The 24,877-nt window shown below is 47.9% G+C and overlaps 1 protein-coding gene across 4 annotated transcripts in view; it reads left to right on the top strand.

The window, feature by feature from the left end:
* The window catches only part of THSD4 (thrombospondin type 1 domain containing 4), a 564,068-nt gene that overhangs the window by 78,764 nt on the left and 460,427 nt on the right, over positions 1-24,877 (top strand). For 3 of the 4 annotated variants that reach the window (XM_027067671.2, XM_053223795.1, XM_053223796.1), the window contains one exon: positions 4,413-4,789. The exons of the other annotated variant lie outside the window; for it this stretch is intronic. In XM_027067671.2, the coding sequence (XP_026923472.2) occupies positions 4,413-4,789 (377 nt within the window). The remainder of the gene's footprint in view (positions 1-4,412; positions 4,790-24,877) is intronic. 4 annotated transcript variants of the gene reach the window in all.

The raw sequence follows: 24,877 nt of genomic DNA, 5'->3' as shown, positions 1-24,877 counted from the left end.
GACTATGGGGAAACAAGGAGGGAGCAGGTCACCGGGAGGGTTGGGAAGAGTACGTGCTGTCACCTCCAAAGCCCCCTTCTCTTTATTTTTTCTTTGTTCTTTCTTCCTTTCTTTCTCTTTCTTTGTTCCCCCCTCCCTTCCTTCCTTTTGTTCTTCTGTCTCTTTTTTCTTTGTTTCTGGCTGCATAGTATAAAAATCCAATTTTGGAGTATGTGGTCGGATTCCCACCATGGGGACTGAGATGGAATTTAAAGTCACTCACCATAATTCAACTATAAATTAGAGAATTCTTGTGAATAGAATAGGGTGGAATGTGGTTTCGTGTTTTCTTCCCCCAGGGACCCTGCCCAATTTGGCAATGGGAAGCTAAATTCAGGGTGGGATTAGTTCTAGGAAGTGGCTTTTTAGTTTAGCTGCATGTCTAATCCCAATGTTAGTGACAGTGCCTTCCTTATCAACGTTAATAAGAACCCAGGAGGCCGTGGACAACTGAAGTCCTGCAATGTGTCAGACACATACTTCTGCCTTTGCTTGTTTATCCCAATTATCCTGCTAGAACTATCAAAGTGGATTTATTTCTACTCATTTTCCCCTTCTATTTTCCACCAAAAGCAGGCAGAAAGGCAACATGCTGCAGGGGTGTGGGCGGGAAGAACCCTGGAACAGGAGTGAGCAGGCCTCAGTTTCAGTCCTGTCTGTGCCCCTTACCAGCCTGAGACTGGGCAAGCCATGTAGCCTCTAGAGGCCTCACTTGTTCCATGTAGAGGGGACAAAATAACACCAACCTGTCAGGGTGGCTGAGGGGCCCTGTAAAGTGTAATGTGAAGCTAAGTGGTGCCTAGGCCGTAGAGCCTGTCCCTACCTGAGGGGTTTGCACAATGCCAGAGCCAGAAAAGGTGCTCAGAAAATGCCTGTCCACTTTTCTTCCTTGTCCTGAAAATACTAAACCCTGTATTCGTTTCCTTGGGCAGTTGTAACAAATCACCATAAACTTGATGGCTTGAAACGACAGAAATTTCTTCCTCACAACTCTGGAGGCCAGAAGCTCAAATTCAAGGTGTTTCCAGGGCCCCCACTTCTTCCGGTTACGGGGGGATAAATCCTTCCTGCTTCTTTCAGCTTGTGATGGCTCCCTGCATTTCCTGCTCATGGCTCTATCTCTCCAGTCTGCCTCGGTGGTCATGTGGCCTCCTTCCCTCTGCGTTTTCTCCTCTGTGTCGGGTGAGAACATTTGTCATTGGATTTAGGGCCTGCCTAGAAAATCCAGGATGTTCTCATCTCAATCAGTATTATAGAATGAGCCTCTTGCCAAATAATGTCATATTCCCAAGTTTTGCCGGGTTAGGGCACGGACGTGCCACCATTCAACCCACTACACGCACTTCAGGGATTACGTTATGTATCAAGACTGTGGCCTGATAAACACATTTTTTCCCAGCCACCTGAGTGAATCCACGAGCAGTTTGATATTAAGAAATCAGGGCACGTAAGAGAGGAGAAAGAACAAAAGCTTGTGTTTTTTCATTTTAGTTTGTATTTACAAACAGGCAAAAAGCCTTCTCTCCTGGGTCCCCAATTTAGTAACGATGAGTTGAATGTATTCACTATTCATGTATCCATTCACCCGCTGCTGCTCACGCACTGGCCGTGTGGAACTGTAGCCCTCCTGTCACAGAACCTTCTGTCTTGCCCTTGCTCTGACTCCGTCTCCCACTGGCTCCACCCCATGTTACCTCCAACCTCCTGCCTTGGCTCTCTGAACATGGCTCCCAAAGGCTGGCTGGGTGACATCCACCTCTGGGCTTCACCCTCTGATTCGATGCTTATTTGCTCCCTGGGTTCCCTCCGCTCTGTGTCATCCTGCCATCGTTGCTCCCTGAACCTTCAGGAACCCAACTTAAGCTGCAGATGTCATCCACAGACCGCTCTGCCCTGGAATGTAGTTGAAGGAAAACGGCCTCAATTAAACGAGCCCCAAGGCTTCTGGGTGACTGATTACCCGCGGACAAGGACTCTAACCAAGGGCTAAGCCCTCACTTTTAGTGACTACAGTGCCAGCCACAGCAGTGATTAAGGTTTCCTCCTCAAGTCCTCACAGGTCCCCTCTGAGGTCATCTTAGCTCCACCTGTCATTTCCATGTGGTGTGAAGGAGCTCAGTCTTCTTGGATTTGTGCCACACAAAGGGGAGGATGGTCCCTGGACCTTCTCACTGCTCAGGGGTACTGTGGGGACAGAGGAAGAACACAACCATGAAAAGTGTTTGAGCTTTGGGCCAAAAAATTCTTCCAAAACCAAGATCTAAAACAACAACAACAACAACAACAACAACAAGCTGAGTTAATCATGGCTTTTTGCACTTAAGATGGAAGCATGAGGTTCACTGAAAAACTCATGTTCTAAAGAAAGTCATAGTGTTGGTCAGTGTCCCACATTAGGACTGGGACTTGGAAATTGAATAGACTGAACTCCAAACCCTGCGGTGGCAACGTGACCCGGGCAGGTCACATCTCTGAGCCTTAGTTGGGAAACCACACCTCTGAGAGGCCCGGAGATTACATGTGTTAACCTGGTATTGAGTGGGCACCTGAGTATTACAGCTATTACTGTGATTCCTTCTCTGAGGCCGCCTTTTTTTGTTTGTTTGTTTGTTTTATTTTATTTTTTTATGTTTATTTATTTATTTATTTATTTATTTTTATTAAAAAAAAATTTTTTTTAACGTTTATTTATTTTTGAGACAGAGAGAGACAGAGCATGAACAGGGGAGGGGCAGAGAGAGAGGGAGACACAGAATCTGAAACAGGCTCCAGGCTCTGAGCTGTCAGCACAGAGCCCGATGCGGGGCTCGAACTCACAGACTGCGAGATCATGACCTGAGCCAAAGTCGGACGCTTAACCGACCGAGCCACCCAGGTGCCCCTATGTTTATTTATTTTTGAGAGAGAGAAATTGAACATGAGCTGGGAGGGGCAGAGAGGTGGGGGGGGGGGAGAGAGAGAGAGAGAGAGAGAGAGAGAGAGAGAGAGGGAGGGAGACACAGAATCTGAAGCAGGCTCCAGGCTCTGAGCTGTCAGCAGAATCTGAAGGGGCTGGAACCCACAAACCACAAGATCATGACCTGAGCCGAAGGTGGACGCTTAGCTCACTGAGCCACCCAGGCGCCGTTTCTTAATTTTTTTTTAAATTGATTAATTTTTTTTTTTTTTGAGATAGAGAGATCGCAAGCTGGGAAGGGGGGCAGCTGGAGACGAGAGGCTCCTAAGCAGGCTCCACGACACGGGGCTGGATCCCGTGACCCTGGGATCATGACCTGAGCCGAACTCAAGAGTCAGATGCTCAACCCAACTGAGCCAATCAGGCACCTCCTCTGAGGCCTTCTGAATCCCTCTTCCCTCCCCACCCCACCCAGCCAGAGAAGCCAGTCCCCCAGGAGCCTCCCCCAGTCTTGTGCTAGCTGCACAGTGCTCTTCTGCTGGGTCTAGGCCATTTGCGTGGAGCTGGGGTGCTTTCCTCCTGGTTCTCGGGGCCTAGCTCAGCATGGGCATATAGCTGGTGCTCAGAGCATGTCTGCACCGTGAAGGAACACTGCGTACCCGCCCCGCCTGCCGCGCCCGGCATCGCTGTTCTCTGTGAAATGATGGGTTACATGAACAGGAGTGTAGAATCACCCTCTAGGTTAGAACTTTGAAACTTTCCGACATTTCTGACTTCCGATTTACTATGGAAGCAGGAAAATCACCACTTTAGGCTTACCAACAAATATGTATTTAGTGCCAGTCTCCCTGCTACGCACATGGAAGACCTGACTTAAATCTCGTTACATCCCTGTGAGGTAGAACACAGGCCCCCTTCCTAGTCACACTGCTAGAAGTGGTGGCAGGGATGTGACCCTAGGCGCCTGGCTCTAGGGCAGGGCCTCTAACTTGCAATGTCCCAGTGCCGGGACTGCACGGAGACTGGGCCACGCGGCCTCTCCAGCAGCTTAAGGGAAGTCCAGTCCCTCTGGCCTATATCCCGAGGACCTAAGTTGGAGGTTAAGGGGGATTCTTGAGGGATAAGCCTCAGTAAGAGAGAGGGTGCCACGCTGACCTCTCCAAGGTCGTGGCACCGGAAGCGAGGACCGAGTTATGTATGTGAGCCTTAGGCACGTCTACCTTTGTGTGTCCCTTCCAACATTAAAAAAAGAAAAAAAAAAAAGGTTGGAGTTATATTTTATGAGTGCATTGGTATAAGGCGAATATAACCTAGGTTGGATTATAGTCACCTCGTTCTTCTGATTTGAAAACCAGCCTTGTGCCTACTAGTGCCTAATGGATAAGGCTTTCTGGTTACCCAGAGCCTCTGGGGGGGGGGGGGGGGGTGAAGCAGGAGCGAGTGTTCGGGCCCCCTAACCGGCCTCTTGTCTCCGCAGGTCCCGCAGCGGATGGCGGCGGCCCAGGGCGCCCCCGAAGACGGCGGCGGCGGCGGCGGCGGCGCCCAGGGCGTGTGGGGCGCCTGGGGGCCCTGGTCCGCCTGCTCGCGCAGCTGCAGCGGCGGCGTGATGGAGCAGACGCGGCCCTGCCTGCCCGGCTCGTCCCGCGCGCGCGGGGCCCTGCGGCCCGGGGCGCCCCCGCGCGCGTTCGCGGGCCACGTGGTGTCGGCCGTGCGCACGTCGGTGCCGCTGCACCGCAGCCGCGACCGCGGGGAGCCGCGCGCCCCCACTGGCCCCGACCCCAGCCGCCAGGGCCCGGGGCCGAGGGGCAGCCGGCACCCGCAGGCGCGGGGCCGCGACCCCACGGCGGAAAGAAGGTACGCGCGCGCCCGCCCCTGCCCGCGTTCCCGCCCCTCCCGCAGCCCCCACCCCTGCCCCTACCCCGACGTGCCGCGCGCTGCCCCGCGCCACCCATAGCATCGCGCGGTCAACGCGTCGTTTCTGCCGGCTGGGGAGGAATTCTTGGCTCCGCGTATTTCCTTTCATCTTTTGATTTATTTTGCAGCCTTCTAGAGCGTTGAGGCCACTCCCGCCCCACTCTGTGCTTCAGAATCGTCTTCAAAGGGAAGCTAATTCTGAGCAGGCCCTTAGGCATCAACCTTAGGGAGGCCCTGTGGAGGGGTGAGGCAAGGCGGGCAAGGGGGGGTGGGGAGACCTCCGGTCCGGTGCAGGGGGGAAAGGGAGATCCCTGGCCGCAGGCTGTGTGGATGTGAGCAGAGGACACAAGAGGAGGGGACTTCCAACCCGGGCGTGGATGAGGAAATTTCAAGCCCTTGGACAAAGTGAATGTCGGGTGTCATACGTGCTCCCAGACTGCTGACTTCAGGGTTGTGTGCACTTTTTCTGGAAAGTTTCTGCACAGAATTTTGAGTGAGCACCCTGCTTTGAGGATATCTCCGATGGAGGACCGAGATTTTTTTTTAGAGTCTTAATAAAATATGAATTCTAGAAGTTGCATGGCAGCATCGAAATAGTTGTATAGCTCCAAAACGCCTCTCATGGTTCTTCATGCCCAGCATGAATATGCCAAATTAGGCGGTACCCTTGGGCAAGGTAGGAATACAGCAGCTGAGAAGAGCTTTTCAGTGAATTAATCCACTGATACTTACACATTACTCCATGGTCATTCGAAAATATTTGTTCAGTGCTTCTAGGTCCATGATAGATTCTTGGGAGTTTTTAAATACACAACAACAAACAAGCAAACATTTACAGGAGGAACAGGAAGTCATCAAGCCAAATTAGTGTCCATCTGGGGAAAGGCATGAGCTATCAGGGGGCACTGCCCAGCCCCTCTTGTCACTGGGGGTTCAGACATCAGCACTGATGACCACCCTTGCCCACTGCGGCTAGATGCTTCTTGAGCGTTCTTCTCAGCCACATGTAGTAGCCTGTCACTGTCACTGCCGTGCAACCTGGAGGTGTGGAGGAGACGCAGCCCATCCGCCCTCCCCAGCCGCATGCTCTTGACATGGTCGGTAGGAGTTCAGAGAGGACCATTTCACAGGGAAGGTGCTTTAGCCGAATTCTGAAGGATAAACCACATTTGGCTAGATGGAAGGAAGAAGGGACGATCTGTGAGTTCTGAGGGCTGGCACGGCCTATCAGTGGGAAAGGAAAGAGAGGTCAGCTGGGAGGATGCTTCCTCCCTTTTATCGACCACAACCCCGTCATAAGCGTAGCTCTCTATTCCCTTAACCTGAAATGCTGGTGGCCAACGCCCTTTAGAATTCAGAACTTCTCAGATTTTCGAAAGGTAATTCAGGGCATATTTTGCAGATTAATGGCGTTCCTTCTGCGGTAGCGGGAGGCATCCCGTGATCAACTGCATTATTATTTCTGCACGAAACATTTGAAAGTTCATGTTAAGGAGGATAAAAAAGATCGTAATAGTCCTACGTCCATTAAGGTCAGGTATGCCGCCCGGTGAACTTTGACACCAACCCAGTTCTAAAACATAAAGAGAAAAGGAAAGACCAAAACTCCTGGTTTGAGAAGTGGAGACGTATAATAGCTAGAGTTCATTGAGTGCCTGTTCTATACCGGGCACTGTTCTTGCCACTTTACACGGACAACTCTGTGAAATAGTGCTAATCCCATCCTCATGTCCGAGGTGAGGAAAAGGAGGCCCAGAGAAGCAGAGTAACTTGTCCAAAGCAACGCAGCCAGTCTATAAAGACTTGGGATTCAAACCCAGGCAGTGGGGGCTCTAAGGACCTGATTAAAGAGCCTTTATACATGAAGAGTCTGAGGCTCTAAGAGGTTAAAGGACTACCCAGGGCCCCAGAGCCGTGGAAAAGCTAAGATGTGAAGGTGCTGCTGGGTCCCGGATTCCTGGAGTACTCAGGGACTCCTCTTACAGCCTCTGTGGTTGGGAGCCCAGAAGAGCTGCCCAGGGAACAGGCTCCAGTTGGCCGCAGGCCCACACTGCAGGCATTCTGGCCCATGCGTTTTGGCAGCAGGAAATTTTTTTCTCCCGGCTTATTGACAAGGGGCCAGTTACTGTTTACTATGAAGTTCCTACGAGTTTTTATCATGCTTTCGTAATTTGACAGTTTCAGATGAAACAATCCAAATATTAGCCTGGGAGGCCTGCGCCACTGACAAACCTCATGCTCTTCCCGGCTGACGGAAATCACATTTGCTTATGTTTATCAGTCATTAGGAGCTTGCATGGTACAAGTGACACCAGAAGAAATGTCCGCGTGTTCTCTGGATGGCTGTCTTGCCAGACTCTCTGTTTCAGGTTTGAGGTTTGAGGCAAAGGCTCTTAGGGCTTAGATGTTTCAGAAACTGTTAGGTTGTTATGCTAGGCAACTGAAACTTAATTGGAGCCAGATAACACACAAAACAGAACTATTCAACCTTCCAACAAATATTTAAGTATTTACCATGTTGTGAGGCCCTGGGACAGACACAAAGGTGATTAAAAGCCAGGTTGGGGCTGAAGGCTCATACTGGCAGGCTAGAGCAGCTGTTTGCAAACTTACTTTTTTTTTTTTTTTTTTTTTTCTTTCAGCATAAGAATCCTGTCTGCAAAATCAGTGTTAGCCTGAGGCTCAGTTTGTCACACAGGGCATCCTAATGGGCCAGTGACTTTCAACCTTGGCTGACCATGAGAATCTTGCAACCACCCTTCCGAAATCTCAACACCCTGATCACATCCCAAACCAACATCTGAATCTCTAGGGGTTGTGAGCACACATCGATATAATTGCTGTCCGGCCGAGGGTGGGAACCATTGGTTTGGAAGTACCTCTGTGAGACCGTAGAGTTCTATGGAAAAGAATTTGGGAATTGACTATCGTCTAGCAGAATTTTGCAGGCGGGTGAGCACATATCAGAACCAAATGCAGTGGGTGGGGAAGCTTGTTCAAAGGGGAGCTGCCCAGTCCTCACGATCTCCCCTCCCTAGTGGCAGTTCTGTTTTGTAGGTTTGGGGTATGACCCTAAGTAGCTTCAGATTAGGAGATTCTGATGTACCCCAGACTTTGAGAACCACTAATCCAAAAGATTAGAAAAGACATGGATGTAAATGTCTTCCATACAAGGTACTGTGATAAAATAATAATAGTGAAGATGCTAGCTATCATTCTGGGCCATGGCTTATGTGCAGGCACCATATCGAATGCATTATGACATTTATAGTTTATACAACCCTATGAGGCAGATGCATATATATTCACATTTTACAGATGAGGAAACTGAGGCTCGGAGGAATGGAGTGATTTGCTCAAAATTACCTGCTTCAGAAGCAACAGAACCAGAATTCTAAGTGGGTCTGTTGGAGTCTGGCACTCAAGTTCTTTTCACAGAAATAGGTATTTGTGAAATAGGTGGGTTTTTTCTCCATTCATATATGTTTTTATATCTTATTATTTTGTTAATGTTTCAAGGTTTCGTTTCAATTCTAGTTTGTTAGCATGTAGTGTAATATTGGTTTCGGGAGTAGAATGTAGTGATTCATCAATTACATGTAACACCCAGTTTATTCTCTATGGTTAAGAGTCTCTTATGGTTTGCCTCCCTCTTTTTTTTCTTTCTCCTATGTTCATCTGTTTTGTTTCTCTCTCTCTTTTTTTTTTTTTTTTTTTTTTGAGAGAGAACGAGAGTGTGTGAGTGATGACATGAGCTGGGGAAGGGCGGAGGGAGAGAGAGAGAAAACCTCTGCACCGTGTGCAGAGCCTGTCTTGGGGCTTGATATCACAACCATGAGATCATGACCTGAGCTGAAATCAAGAATCAAATGCTTAACTGACTGAGCCACCCAGGCGCCTCATCTCTTTTGTTTGTTAAATTCCACATATGAATGAAATCATATGATATATGTCTTTCTCTGACTGACTTATTTTACTTAGCATAATATACTTTATTTCCATCCACATCATTGCAAATGGTCAGATTTCATGCTTTTTGATGGCTGAGTAGTATTCCACTGTGTATATATGCCACATGTTCTTTATCCATTCATCAGTCGGTGGACATTTGGACTCTTTCCGTAGTTTGGCTATTGTTGATACTGCTGCTATAAACATTGGGGTGCATGTGCCCCTTTGAATCAGTATTTTTGTATCATTTGGGTAAACACCTAGTGGTGTGATTCCTGGGTCGTAGGACAGTTCTATTTTTAACTTTTTGGGGAACCTCTATACTGTTGTCTAGAGTGGCTGCACCAGTTTAAATTGTCACCCACAGTGTAAGAGGGTTCCCTTTCTCCACTTCCTTAACCAACATCTGTTGTTTTGTGTGTTGTTCATCTTAGCCCTCTGACAGGTGTGAGTTGATATCTCATTGTAGGTTTGATTTATATTTCCCTGGTGATGAGTGATGTTGAGCATCTTTATATGTGTCTGTTGGCCAGCTGGATGTCTTCTTTGGAAAAGTGTCTATGCATGTCTTCTGCTCATTTCTTAACTGGATTATTTATTTTTTGGGTGTCGAGTTTAATGAGTTCTTTATAGATGTTGGATACTAACCCTTTATCAGACGTGTCATTTGCAGGTATCTTTTCCCATTCCATAGGCTGACTTTTAGTTTTGTTGATTGTTTCCTTTGCTGTGCAAAAGCTTTTAATCTTGATGAGGTCCCAATAGTTCATTTTTTGCTTTTGTTTCCATTGCCTCCAGAGATGTGCCTAGTAAGAAGTTGCAACAGCTGAGGTCAAAAAGGTTGCTGTCTATGTTTTCCTCTAGGATTTTGATGGTTTCAGGTCTCACATTGAGGCCTTTCCTCCATTTTGAGTTTATTTTTGTGTATGGTGTAAGAGAGTGATCCATTCCCATTCTTCTGCATGTTGCTTATTCAGTTTTCCCAACACCGTTTGTTGAAGAGACTGTCTTTTTTCCACTGGATATTCTTTCCTGCTTTGTCAAAGATTAGTTGACCATATAGTTATAGTTCAGTTTCTGGGTTTTCTATTCTGTTTTATTGATTTTTGTCTGCTTTTGTGCCAGTACCATACTGTCTTGATGACTACAGCTTTGTAATATAACTTGAAGTGTGGAATTGTGATGCCTCCAGCTTTGCTTTTCTTTTTCAAGATTGTTTTGGCTATTCGGGGTCTTTTGTGGTTCCATACAAATTTTAGGACTGTTTGTTCTAGCTCTGTTAAAAATGCTGGTGGTATTCTGATAGGGATTGCATAGAATGTGTAGATTGTTTTGGGTAATGTAGGCATTTTAACAATATTTGTTCTTCCTACCCAGGAGCGTGGAATCTTTTTCCATTTTTTTGTGTCTTCTTTAATTTCTGTCATAAGCTTTCTATAGTTTTCAGTGTATAGATTTTTCACCTCTTTGGGTAGGTTTATTCCTAGATATCTTACAGTTTTTGGTGCCTTTGTAAATGAGACCAATTACTTGATTTCTCTTTCTGCTGCTTCATTATTGGTGTATAGAAATGTAACAGATTTTGTATCCTGTGACTTTGCTGAATTCATGTATCAGCTCTAGCAATTTTTTGTTGGAGTCTTTTGGGTTTTCTACATTGAGTATCATGTCATCTGCAAATACTGAAAGTTTGACTTCTTCCTCACCAATTCAGATGCCTTTTATTTCTTTTTGTTGTTTTATTGCTGAGGCTAGGGCCTCCAGTACTATGTTAAATAACAGTGGTGAGAGTGGACGACATCCCTGTCTTGTATCTCACCACGGAGGAAAAGCTCTCCGTTTTTCCCCATTGAGGATGCTATTAGCTGTGGATTTTTCATATATGGCCTTTATTATGTTGGGATATGTTCTCTCTGACCCTACTTTGTTGAGGAGGGCTTTTGTCATGAATAGATGCTGTGCTTTGTTAAATGCTTTTTCTGCATCTATTGAGAGGATCATATGGTTCTTATCCTTTCTTTTATTAATGCGGCATACCATATTGATTGATCTGCGATTATGGAACCACCCTTGCAGCCCAGGAATAAATGTTACTTGACCTTGGTGAATAATTCTTTCAATGCACTGTTGGATTCAATTTGCTTGTATCTTGGTGAGAATTTTTGGATCCACGTTCCTCAGGGATATTGGCCTGTAATTCTCCTTTTTAGTGGAATATTTGTCTGGTTTTGGAATCGAGGTAGTGCTGGCCTTACAGAATGAATCTGGAGGTTTTCCTTCTGCGAAATGGGTATTTTGAAATCGAAGCTGCTCCCTCTCACAGCAGGTGTGGTCAGAGAAGCTGCCTACAGGTTGGATGGTTTGAGTCATGTCTTGAAAAGTGGATGGGATATGGGAGTCACGGCTTAAAATGAAGTGTGTCTCAACTTTGCAGGGTTCAACTCTCCTCTTGCAATCAGGGGGATCGTCTCTGCAGCTAGTCCTAGGCACCAAGGGGAGTTCAAAACATTAGAAACCACAGCCCTGTCCTTGGGTGCCCGACACCGTGTGGTGGTGGGTGGGGGGCAAACCCACAAGACACTACACGTGCTGGAAAGCCGTAGAGATAGGACTAGAGTTCAGAAGATGGGACGCCCTTCCGGGATGGAGCAGTCAGGGCGGCCCACACAGAACAGGTAGGGTTTGAACCCAAGCTTGAAAAACAAATAAAAGGTACTTAGCTGAAATATATTTGGGAACCTCTTGAGGCTACTTGCTTGCATATCGCACCTTTGTCTCATTACCATACACATACATACTGCAAATCACGCTCTAAAAAGCCTTGGAAACCACGGCAGTATTTATTGGAGGTTTCCTGAGGATCTGAGCTTAGGAAAGTTACTTAACTTTTCTGAAGCCCCAGGGCTTCATCTTTCAAACGAGAGGCTAATAATCCAGAGCACAGGGGATTGTGGAGTGGTTAAATGAAATAATAGGGTCATATTTCCTGGCCTATAGTAGGTGCTCAAGAAAATGTAGTGCTACCTCCCTTTAGGGCTTTAAAGGCTGAGTGTTCATGTGTGAGAGTTCCAGGTGGAAGTTTGGTTCTGCAGGAAGGCTCTGATGGTGAACCGGGGCCACACAGGAAAACAGGGAGCCAGGCACTGAGGTCTAGTCCAGAAGGGCGGGCCTCTGGGCAGTGCAGCCTGGGTGCAGCCGGGATCCCGGGACCTGGGCACACCTCCTTCTGCCCTGTCTTGGTGCGACCTGTGGAAAAGCCCTCCACAAAGGGTGGCCTTCTCCTGGGATTCAGTCCGAGCACCGGCACCTTGTGGAGGAGGGGAATTGAGGCTGCAGGTCTTGGCCAACAGGTTCCATGATGGTACTCACCAAGTCTCCCCTCTCTCCATGCCCAAGTCTGTGTCCTGGTGATAGCTAAAGGGGGAGGGGTGGGGAGAGGAGGGTGCTAAGTGAGCCCGGCCATCAGTGCCACAGTGCCGCCGCTCGCCTGCGAAATTGAAGGTGCTCCTCAGTAGAAGCCGCCCTTGATTTCTGGAAATGGGCACCCACGGGCTGGAGGGAACTGGAAGGAGCCCTGTTACTGTAGGATTTTCCCTTTTATAACACATAAACCAACTGGCTTTCTTCTCATTCCCGACATGTCTGGTGATGATGAAACCCAGAGAGAGTCCTGCTGCCAGAGTTCAAGTGCATAACCTAGTAGAAACCTGTGGTGAATGTCTATTGGCCCGTTTAACTCAGCTTCCACAAAGACAGGATATGAGAATAGACCCCACTCCTCTTTGACGTCAAGCAACTTTCACTGCTCTGGTGGCCAAAGAGCCTGCTAACAAGGAGGCCTTCCTTCCCGGTGGTCTTCCACATGCTCGCCTACATTAGCCAGTTTTCCTGATCATTGCGCGTGTGGACCAGCTGGAATCTGGGGAATGGGATGTTTGATGGCTTTAATTGAGAGATTTTTCAAGATAGGGAGCGCTCCTCCCCTCCCCCACTATGTGTTGCCAAGTTGAGAACTTCCAGCTCCTGGAGACAGTTGTGAGAGCCTGGGATGTTGGAAGTCACAACCTTGAAACTCATGGCCGCTGTTTCCATTGGGCGTGTGTCATAGCCCTCAGGTGTCAGAAAGGTTGGGGAGGGTGGGCTTCCCAGAAGTTCTTCGGGGAAGTGGAGCTAGTTTCCCGTCAGCAGGTAGCCTGGCTGGACCGAGAGGCCTTTGCCCGGACTGCGCAGGCCCACATCTCAGGAGCAGCTTGTGGCCAGTACTCAGTTGCTGCTTTTTGTTTTTGTCGCGTTGTTTCAGATGTTGGTCTTCAGTCTCAGTAGATATCTGACTGCAGTCTCCTCACCAGTCCTTCAGGTGGGGGTGGGGGGTGGGGTGGGAGCTAGCACATCCGGAGAGGCTGCAGACTGCCTGATAGTGAAGACGTCAGCTCTGGAGTTGTCAGGTCTGGTCTCTCTGCCCAACCCTGCCCCTTCCTAGATGTGCGTCCTGCCACATTGCTTAGCTTTGCCCCCAAGGGGATGATCCCACCCCTGCTCCACTGGGCTGCCGTGAATTGGACGATTCATACAAAGTGCTTAGCATAGTGTGGGGTCACCTGCCAGCAGGCAGGTGACGTGGCAGAGCCACTTCCACATACCAGGCACGCTGGCAGACATTTTCCATCACACCTTCGTCACAGGCTCGTGTGGTAGACCGGTATCGTTCACGGTTAGCGATGACAGACTCGAGGGTCAGAGAGAACATGCGTAGATCAAGGTCACACAGAAAGAAAGCGAGAGAGTCAGGGTTTAAACCCATCTGTGCTGCGTCCTGCTCCTCTCACACTCGGACTGCTAGAAAGCCTGCTTCAAAATTACAGGGAACACTCATTGTTTAAGCTAACGTTTACAAACGAATGTCTCTCTCAGATGAGGGACATTTGTCTCCAATATTCGCTTCAAAGATTTTAGCATAGTATGGGCGCCTGGGTGGCTCAGTCGGTTGAGCGTCCGACATCGGCTCAGGTCGTGATCTCACGGTTCGTGAGCTCGAGCCCCGCGTCGGGCTCTGTGCTGACAGCTCGGAGCCTGGAGCCTGCTTCGGATTCTGTGTCTCCCGCTCTCTCTGCCTCTGCCCTGCTCATGCTCTGTCTCTGTCTGTTTCAAAAATAAATAAACATTAAAAAAACAGTCTGCAAAGTTTTTAGCATAGTAAATATATATATACACACACACACATACACATGTATATACATACACACGCACACACACACACACACACATATATATATGTATACGTGTATGCACACACACACTGTAAGTGTCTCCACCGTGAGCTCCAAAGTCTATGTGGGAAGCCCAGGGGAAACACCAACTGGGGACAGTCAGCAGCTGGCTAGGCAAAACCTTAACATAAAGTTATCTGCTTTTGTTTGTTTATTTATTTATTTATTTATTATTCATTTATTTATTTAACGTTTTGTTTATTTTTGAGAGCACGAGCGGGAGCAGGAGAGGGACAGAGAGAGAGAGGGGGACAGAAGATCTGAAGCCGGCCTTGTGCTGATAGCAGCGAGCCTGACGCAGGGCTCGAACTCATGAATTGTGAGATCATGACCTGAGCCGAAGTCAGACGCTGAGCCACCCGGGGGGCCCCAAGGTATTTGCTTTTAAAGGCTGCCTCTGGAAATCGCCGGGCTTCATTAGTAGAGATGACCTAGCAATTACCTTTCCGTGTTTTGCTTTCATTTTAATTGCATCAACGTTCTTTGTGTGTCAGCTGTGAAGCAGGCAGTGTGCTAGACACAAAAAGGACCGACAGGTGAAGGAGGCGTGGTCTTTGAGGACTCCGTGTTCACTGAGGAAGTAGCCCCCACTGACCACCATGATGGAGCTGCACCTGTCGGGGAGCAGAGGGTATGGGAGCACAGGGGGGCAGCTCATTCTTGGGGAATCAAGGGAACTTCGTGGGAAAGGTACTTCCTTAAAGGAGGGGTTTGCATTTCTCGGGTGGGAAAGAGCTAGAGAGTACTTTATGGATGGGCTGTGGCAGGGGTTTGGTGACACAAGAGGAATGAGAAAGTCTCCTTGTTCTCCAGGGGCTCATGCTGGTGGGGGAGGGGAGAAAGACAAGCAAACAGCCATTTACAAGCCCAGGGCTCTCTTAAGGGGGATGCCCAGGGCACGGAGAGAAAGGAAAGGGAAAGAGAGAGAAGGCCAGGGGAGGGGGGGGAGCCAGGGAAGGCTTCACAGAGGAAGTGATGACTGAGCTGAACTAGGAAGAAGGATTTTAGCAGAGCTCAAGAGAGAGAAGGGCGTTCCTCCAAAAAGCAAACTGTAGGGGCGGAGACCTGGAGGCTTGCGTGAGCTTGTCAGGTTCTGGAAGTCGTCAACAGTCTGATGGGGCTGGAGCACAGGCTGTGGATGAGGGAATGTCCACAGGCTCCTTTCCAGGGAGGGACTATCAATCAAGTAGTCCTAAAGGGATTGCACTAGAATTTCTTTGAGAAAGACAGTTCCTGTTCATACAGATGACCAACCCTTTTCCATTTAAAAGCGTGATGATACTTCCCATGTATAGTCACTCTGAATCTCTCCTTAATGCCTTTGTCATTTTCAAATGGCTATGCCACCCCCTATCTCATGTACATAAATCCCTAGAAGCCAGGGTTACTGGTCGGGAGCTAAGGCTTGCTTCTCTAGTTTTGCGATAGTTGCATTCGCTTCCTATTGATGCGGTAACACTTAACCGCGTAAAATCAGTGGTTTAAAACAGCACAGATTTATTCTCCAACAGAATAAATCTTCGGAAGCCAAAAGTCTAAAATCAAGGTATTAACAGGGCTGGGTTCCTTCTGAGGGCTTCAAGGGAGGATTTGTTTCATTCCCTTTCTGGCTTCTAGAGTCTTCCTGCCTTCCTCGGCTGGTGGGCCTTTCTGGCCATCAGTGCACCCCTCACCAGCTTCTGTAACTGGCATCCTCCTCTCCTGCTTGGAAAGACCCTTGTGATTACACCGCACACACTCAGGTAATCCAGGATTATCTCCTCATTGTGACATCCTTAATCACATCTGCAAAGTATCTTTGCCACATGAGGTAACATTCACAGGTTCTGGCAGCTAGGACGTGGGCATCTTGGGGGGTGGGGGGAGCATTATCCAGCCTACCGTAATGTACTTGCCTTTTGGGCATCTCAAAAATACTCTAGCGATAGGACAGTTTCCATGCTAGCAGGACTGCTGGCCACTGCACCACATTGTGTCTGGTAATTTCCATGGGAGATTTAGCTATCCTGTTTCCCAGAAGAAAAAGAAGAGGAAACACGAGGCTTTCCCCAACCCTCCCTTAAGTGTTCTTCTTTGGACATTCAGTATTAATCAAGGACAGTGACAGCAATAAAGTTGAAGGTAATAGTTGCCCGAGGCAGCTGGTGTTGAATAAAGAGCTCTGTTTTCCAAATCCAGAGTCCAGGGTCCAGTTCCCAATTCTTATGAATGCTTTCATCTTCGGGCCAGTCACCTCCTCAGCCTTACTTTGCGTGTCTGTGCCGTAAAGGGGCCCTATTCCATCCGTTAAGGTCTCTCGTTCAATATTGGCACATTACGGAGGTTCATCTAGGGTGATGGAAAGGGAAGAAGGCGGCTGGAAGACACAGTCCTCAACCATGTTCCCAAACACGCTCAGGAATGTGATGGTTTTTCTTCTCTCTAGATACACCAACATTGTTACCCCCATAGCAGGAGTTTTTCGTAAAAGTGCCATCCACATGTCTGACCTCCTCTTGGTGGTCTCCCCCTGGGGGTCGGCCCTTTTCTATTGAAAGCATTCACATTTCTTACCTCAGAGGGAGAAAGCCCCAGGCTGGGAGTCATTATATCCCACTTCCTGTCTGCTCCATCATCTGCTAACTGGATGACCTTCCGGAATCACTTAATCTAATCTATTAAATGTGGATAATTGTATGTCCCTTGTCTACCACCTAGGCCCACTGAGAGGGCCAAAGAGGTAACAGCTGTACAAGTACTTTGAAAAACATAAGCTGTGTTCTAAACCAACATGGCTTGTTTTATTGTCATTGTCATTTTATTGTCGGGCATCTATTACCTAAAGTTTTATTATCGTCACTGTCCTTGATTAATACCGAATGTCCAAAGAAGAACACTTAAGGGAGGGGTGGGGAAAGCGTGGTTTTTCCTCTTGTGTTTTTCTGGGAAACAGTATAATCTTTGGGTTTTAGAGCCTTCTGTCTCTTTCTGTAATTTCTTGTATGTGTGTGCACATGTATGCATGTGTGTTTGTATGTATGTGTCTGCATGTGTGTGTGTGTGTGTGTGTGTGTGTGTGTGTGTGTGTGTGTTTGCTTGGAAGGTCCATTCATTTAGAAACAGGACAGACAGGATCAGGCCTAGATCACAGGCTTTACCTACCCTTTCCTGCCTTCCTGGGGAACTATCCCTGACTGTGGGTAGGAATCATTTATTTTTTCAGCTCCTCCTTTTGTACTCAATTTCTTGGAGGTGATTTGCATTTCATCATTAATAACTCTGGAGCAATATGTTATTTCTGTCCTGAGGGCCCCTGGAGCCGAGTGGACCCCTTCGTGATGCTGGATGGGCAAACTTGCTATTAATTAAACTTCGGGAAGCCACATGCCATTCTCCTGACCCTCCATCGATACCTAGGGAGTCTTGTTACATACAGGGAGGCAGAAACCACAAGGCAGGGAGAAGGGAAATCTTTGGCCTTGTCTGCATTTCTCCTTGGAAAACCTCCCCCGTGGTCTTGGGCAGTTAGCAGAGCAAAGCAGGTACATCTGTTTGAAATGCACACTCTGCATTTTTGGCATTTTTTTTTTTTCCTCCTGCAGGGAAATTTTGTTTCTTTACCTTCCGAAGCAGGATTTCCACTTAGTTCTTGAATTGTTTGACAAGAGGTTACCCGTTGATGCTAACCAGATAAATGGTGTTTTAATACGCTTTGGTTTCTAAATCAGAAACCTTGGCCCTTTTCAGTGAGAGAGCTTTGTAGCAGAGCTGGGCCCACTGGTATGTATGTTTCTGCCTGTAGGTTAGGAAAGATTGGAGCCAGATTTTAAGCTTGAGTTACTCTGATCTCAGACAAGGCTCCAAAGAGCCCTTGTTCATTTCTTGTGGCATTTCATTAAGTGTCAGAAGTATTTCATTAGTTATCAGAACAGAGATCACATTTGCCATAAGAATGCTGCATTGAACTTCCTCCAAGTCATTCATAACTCCAGGTTCCAGAAGAAAGATATGATGGGCTACGGAAAAAAATCTGACTACAATATGTGTGTCCCAGAAAGGGGATCTCAACTTTGCATCTGGGACCCCTAGGGCTTCTCCTTGGATGCATGCCTGGTGGCAACTTGAGATGCCTTCGTGTGAGGACCGGATGGGGGACACATTCTGGATGCACGGGTTACTGTCGTCTCCTTCTCGGATCCTCCTTGCACATTGCTGATTCAGCTGTTGTGACGATAACCGTCTTACGGCACCTACTATGTGCCACGTCATTTACATGTGTGATTCGAGTCTCAGCCAGCCCCATTTTACACTTAAGGGTTCCAGGCTGAGGTAGAGAAGTCTCTGGCATCATGCTTCTGAGAGGGGCAGAGTGGGATCTGAATGCAGGCTTGCCTGACCTCCGTGTCCCCAGTCTTTTCACTGCCACTCCAAGCCCATAATATGTACCCGGGTGATTCACGTGTACGTGAGAGGGTCTAGGGCACAAGTACTGTCTGTGGCCTCTCTGTTGGTCCTCGTGACGAAGCGCTAACAGCTCCTTACGGGCTTTTGGTTCCCCTCTGTTAGTAGTAACAAGAACAGTCACAAGCGATGTTTACTGAAGGTTCCCAGTGTGTCATAGGCTGAATAATGGCCCTCCCAAAGACACCACGTCCTAATTCCTGGAGCCTGCAAATGCCAACTTCATTGGAAAAAGGGACTTTGCGGGGGTGATTAAGTTAACGATCTTGCGATGAGGAGCTCAGGCTGGATTGTACAGGAGGGCCCTAAATGCGACCCAGAGTGTCCTTCTCAGACATTGGCAGGGGGAGATTTGATGCCAGGGGAAGGTGATGTGAAGACAGAGAGAGGTTTGAGGATTCTGTTCTGGAAGATTGGAGTGTTGGGGCCACTAGCCAAGGAATGCCCAGCCGCCAGAAGCTGGAAGAGGTGAGGAAACAGGTTCCTTCTCCCCTAAAGCCTCCTGAGGGAGCACACAGCCCTGCCGACTTCCCATTGATGCTGATTTCGGACTTGTGGCCTTCAGAAGTAGGAGAGACTGAATTTCCGTTGTTTTAAGCCACCAGGGTTGTGGTAGTTTGTTATGGGAACCCTGGGAAAACGTGGTATATAAGGAAGGGCCCTGATGCATAAAGTGTCCGTATGTTCCATTTTTTAAAAAGTTTTATTTATTTTTGAGAGAAAGAGAGAGCACGAGCGGGAGAGAGGCAGACAGAGAGGGAGACACAGAATCTGAAACAGGCTCCGGGCTCCGAGCTGTCAGTACAGAACCTGACATGGGGCTTGAACTCGTGAACTGCAAGATCATGACCTGAGCCGAAGTCGGAAGCTTAACTGACTGAGCCACCCAAGTGCCCCGACATAGTCCCTTTTTTATATGAGTAGAACTCTGTGCCTAGAGAGACGAAGGACGAGCCGTGGGTCCCAGAGCTAGTAGGCTGCAGAATAGTAGGGACTCCGAGGAGAGTCTGGCTCCTAGCCTGTTCTTCACCATTTTGTTACTCTCCCTTCCTGCCCTCACTCCTTTCTCACTCCAATGCCCCCTAGGTCAGGCCTGGGTCAAGATTAGGACCTTCCTTTTCCTCTTCATGGTTTGACTTTGGGACTTCGGGTGCACGATATTGTCTGTATTCCCTTGTCAATCTTTTCCATACAGAAACATTTAGTCCCCCGTGGGCCACATGCACCCAGCAGCAGTGAGCTAAGATTTCCCTTCCCCTCAGTGATTGGAACGCAGGTCATTGTGGACTGGTGCTGAAAATGATTCCTTTCTGGATTTGGAGGGAAACAGTAATTTCTTCCCCCTGTTTTCCAGTAAATTCTCATTCCAAACAATCTATCCCTGTAATCCTTTGTGAATGGCGTTCGGTATTTATAAGCTGTGCTATATTGCAGCTGTTTGAGCTCCATAAGAGCTTACCATTCATTCATTCAGTAACATTTGTTAATATTACAATAATATCCGTTCACGCAGACTTACAGCTCGGGCAGGTTGTTTCATGTCTTGTAGACTCAGTTTCCTTGTGTGTACAATAACAGTAATGACCCACCGTGCCGTCTGCAGTGGTGGGTAAGTGGGATAACATACGCGAACCATTCGGCAGGTGTTCCGTAAATCATCGAGATCTGAATACTGAATTTATTTAAATACATGATGCTGAATATTTTGGGGGTTGGAGTGAGACTCCAGAGAAAATGCCTCTTTCTTCCAGTTAACTGAGAGTGACAGGCCTACAGCCAAACACTTGCCCTCATGCAAAGAAGAAAGTTATGCATCTTCACACGTGGTTATTGCGCTTGAAATGGTTCATATTTCTTTATCGTAAGAAAGGAAAAAAATGAAGTGGTATAAGGTATGTGGGTACATAGAAAGTGGTTGTTAACAGCACCGGAAAGGCATCTAGAATAGGAGAGAAATGCCGTTGCTTCCTTCATGGGCCTTTCACTTTAAAGAGGGTCAAGAAATGCAAGTAGCATTATGATCACGATTGCTGTTATATTAATGAATTCAGCAGGACATAGAGCAAATCATTCTTCAGCCTGCTTCAACCTGCCAGGGGTCAGCCCCTGGGGTAGGGGGCAGTGTTTGAGAGTCCCCAGGGGAGAGGGGTTAGGAGCTCACATTTGCTTAGCACCTGCCCCAGGCCAGGCACCGTGCCCCGCAGGTAATCTCATTTGGTTTCCCCTAAACCCCTGTAGTCCTGGAGGACTGCTCCGGTTCGGATTACATCCCACACCAGCAACTGGTTGGACTCCCAAGAGGACTCCTCTCAGTTACGCTGGAGAAATGAATGCATTTACTGTTCTTTCACGCAAAGCCGGCTCCGTACCACTCAGCCCACACTTGGCTCTCTGCCTTTGCAGTGGCCCTCACATGGCAAGGTCGGAGGCTCTGTGTCTCTCACCTTCGGGAAGTGCGGCCACCGTGGTAACCACCGTTTTCGGGGTGCCACTGAGGGCCGAGCCCTTTGCTAGTCACTTCACCTTTCTTATTTCATTTAATCCACATGGCAGTCACGTGAGGTAGGCCCTCTTGTCCCCATTTTAGCGCTGGGGATGTGAGGTGGAAGGACTTGCCCATGATTACACAGGGGGGCTGATCTGGCTTGTTGACGGGATACCTGGGCTTTCTACCATCCCATGTTACCACTTTTGTCGTAGTCGGTTTCTTACCCTCCTCACTCTTCATGGATGCCCTGCCTTACTGGGCAGGGCCGTCATCTTGGCTCCAAGCTCTCTAGTGTTAACTTAGCGTTAGCTGGAAACGCCTTTCTGTTGGACCTCCGCTAGTGCATTTTTCGCTTTTATGTGAGTCCAAAAAGATTTCCCATCCTGTAGCCATATTCTTCTCTCCACTGGGAGAACACACTGGATATCAAGCCCCAGATGTCCTTGTGCGGTGAATACTCTGCCCACCTGTAAGGGGTGTCCTGGGGCCACTGGACACGGTTGCTTTCCATTGGTCTGATACTGGTTTGCTTGAACACCCACTCAGTTGTCTTTATTCCACCCTCTCTGAGCCCACACTGACTAAACAGCACCTGCGGATTGGTCCTGGAAACCCAAGATCACTCAGATGCACAGCAGCACCAGTGAGCACAATGATGACTTATTCTTAGGGACACTTGGCTGATTTTCAAACACGATACTCGAAACAAGACGGAGCAGCCTGGGGATGGTATCTGAAGCAGAATCTAAGTCCTCTCCCGGGTTTGTTCCAGAAGGACTGGGTCTGTTCTGAAGGCTTCTCCTCGGTTTTATTTTTAGGGGTGTGTGGGGGGCAGCCCTATGGACCTTACCTCCTAGGAGGCCAGCAGATGGGTCACTGGGGACGGGGTCTTCTTGAGACTTGGCTTCCTGGTACAAAAAAGACGTTTCAAACTCAAAGCTGCTCTAAAACCACCTCTCTGCTTCCTTTACTGGGTTGCTTGCTCCTGGGGTCCTCGTAGTGTTCCTGAATCCATTTGGGAAAAGACCTCTTTCCTTTCTCTTGTTAGTGCAAGTGTACCTTCTCCTTCTTCTTCCCTCTGCCATCCCTCCCCCATTTATAAGCCTTCCAGATCCTTCTTCCCGGAAGACTCAGAGCAAACCTGTCCGCAGATTCTCATGCTGGTCTTTAAATGCAGGCCTTAAGGGCTTTCCGAAGAGCAGCAACAGATCCGGCCATACTGGCTAATGTACGTGATGGTGTGTGCCACACAGTAGGCAACCAAGAAAGCTTTTGTTTTCATCATCTTAATTTTTATTTCGTTAAGCGGTCAGAGTTTCGCCTCTTACCTCCTGCAGATCCCAGATAATGCGTTGCCTGGAACAGCTCTGGCAGGAGTTTCAGTCTTCTGAACTTCCAAGAAGACATTTGCACTCAACCTAAACCACTTGCTCCCAGCCTCTTTGAACTTAGCACATGCTATCCTTTCTCCCTTTGGCAGGCTGCATTGCTCACAATGGAGCAGGGTGAGTTTCTGGACCCCGGGGCTCTCTTTCCAGTTTTAGACAGCAGACTCCTTTCTGTCCAGCTTGCCTTGGATCACGTGGCTCCTTGGTGAACACACGGGTCTGCTCTCCAGCTGCTGTTCCCTTACATTTTCCCTCCCCTGGAATTTGGGCTCGCAGGGCTTTCTAGGTGGTGGCCAGTGGTAATTGACTTTCAATTTCACCAGCCTCCTTTGCTCCCCACCAGATGTGTGGGGCTGTCTTGCTTTCTTGCTTAGAGGAACTCAGAACCTTTTCATCTCTACTAATTGACCCACAGAGCTAGGCTTTATTGGCCCATTGGTTAGAACGTGGAGCAGTTAAGCTGTGGTCTCTCACGTGTGTTATCTCGACAGATGTTCCCAGAGTGCCTGGGGTCGGGTCTGCTGCTGATCTCGGGGATTATGCACACAGGGTCAGAAGGTGACACGCCTTGCCCTGGAGACCCAGAAGACTCGTGAGGGAGCCAGGCCCCTTACCTAAGGATGTTACTAAGGTTCAGTGTTCCTGCTACCCCTGATGGGTGTGCGGGCTGCCCCCCCAAGAGGACTAACTGTGTGGGGTAGCTCAGGGGAAGCACACGAGGCACTGATATTCATGTTGAGCTTGGAAAGCTATACCGGTGCAGAAGTAGGAAGCGTAGAATTCCAGGTGGGGCCTTGGAGGCACAAGAGCTCTCGGTGTGTTTGGGAGGCACTAAGTGATCTGTTGTGCCTAGAAAATGGAGGGTTGGGGGCAGGAGGTGGACATGAAGATTGGAGTTGAACCTGGTAAGACTGAGACCAGATGATGAAGAACGCGACATAGGACCTACTGATTTTCCTTAAAACCTTCCAGATTTGAACTTTATTTTCTAGGCAGAGCTGAGCCACGAGGGTTGTTATTTATTTTTTTTAAAGTTTACTACTTTATTTTGAGGGTGGGGGGAAAGAATGCGAGCGGGGGGAGGGGCAGAGAGAGACTCCCAAGCAGGCCCCGAGCTGTCGGCGCAGATCCCAGTGCAGGGCTCAATGAGGGGCTCAATCCTGAAATCAAGAGTTGGACGTCCAACTGACTGAGCCCCCAGGCACTCTGAGGGGTTTTTTTTGTTTTTTTGTTTTTTTTTTTTGTTTTTTTGAAATAGAGGGTAATGGCCAGGGCTGTGTTAAGAAACATAAATCCAGTGGAGAGAGAAGTCAAAGTGCATGAGCTTGCTGATCCTGACTTTGGTACCTGATGGGTGGAAGTGGTGTTAGGCAGCCTGAAAATATGCACGGGGGTGTTTGTCATCATCGAAAGTACCACACTGGGCATCACTGTCATTGCTACTCCTTACATAGACTGTGTTGCCCAAGCACGTCCAGACTCTAAAGAAGCTCCCTACATGGACATCAGGCTGGCGATGGCCTTCGAGGATCTCAGATCTTCCTGGGAGTGTATGACCTGTCAGTTATTGACAGTGACATTTCAGAAGAACATTTGGTCCCCTGATGATTTCTGCCCCCTCAGTCTTTGAGGCTTAAGGCCTATTTATAAGTGTGTATTTTATATCCCGTCAAAATGTCTACATGTTTAAGTTCCTCACTTCCTTTCTCTTTGTAATGTTGTGTATTTAGCAGACATAGCCTCAGGGAGGGTTGTGAGGGGAGGTTTCTGTATTTGCTCCTAACAATCCTCCCACATCCATACACAGCCACATTTTTAAAAATGCAGTGGAAAAACAGTTTAGGGTCTTTCTTTTTTATATTGCTTTCATATATTGAAAGCCTGTGCAGAAGGCAGAAAAAAACATTTTTTTACCTTTTTATTTTAATGCCAATGTGGGTAGCACATAGTGTTAGTCTCAGGCATACAACAGAGTGATTCAACACTTTCGCACATCACCCACTGCTCATCACAACAAGCACACGCCTTAATCCCCATCACCCATTTCACCCATTCCCCCACCCACTCACCTCTGGTAACCATCAGTGCTATACAAAGTAAGAGTGTTTCTTGATTTGTACCTGTCTCTCTCTCCTTTTTCCCCTTTTCTTGTTTGTTTCTTAAATTCCATATATGAATGAAATCATATAGTATTTGTCTTTCACTGACTTATTTTGCTTAGCAGCCGTACTCTGGGTTAATCCATGTCGTTGCAAATGGTAAGATTTCGTTCTTTTTATGGCTGAGTCGTATTCTATTGTGTGTATATATCACGTCTTCTTTACCCATTCATCAGTTGATGGACACTTGGGCTGCTTCCGTATCTTGACTATTGTCAATAATGCTACAATAAACAAAGGGGTGCATGCATCCCTTTGAATTAGTGTTTATTTATTCTGTGGGTAAATACCCAGCAGTGTGATTGCTGGATTGTAGGGTAGTTCTACTATGAACT

Source organism: Acinonyx jubatus, chromosome B3 (genome assembly GCF_027475565.1).
Source record: "Acinonyx jubatus isolate Ajub_Pintada_27869175 chromosome B3, VMU_Ajub_asm_v1.0, whole genome shotgun sequence".
NCBI lineage: Eukaryota > Metazoa > Chordata > Mammalia > Carnivora > Felidae > Acinonyx > Acinonyx jubatus.
Note: the sequence above shows the minus strand (reverse complement) of the source record. Positions and strands in the feature narration are given on the sequence as shown.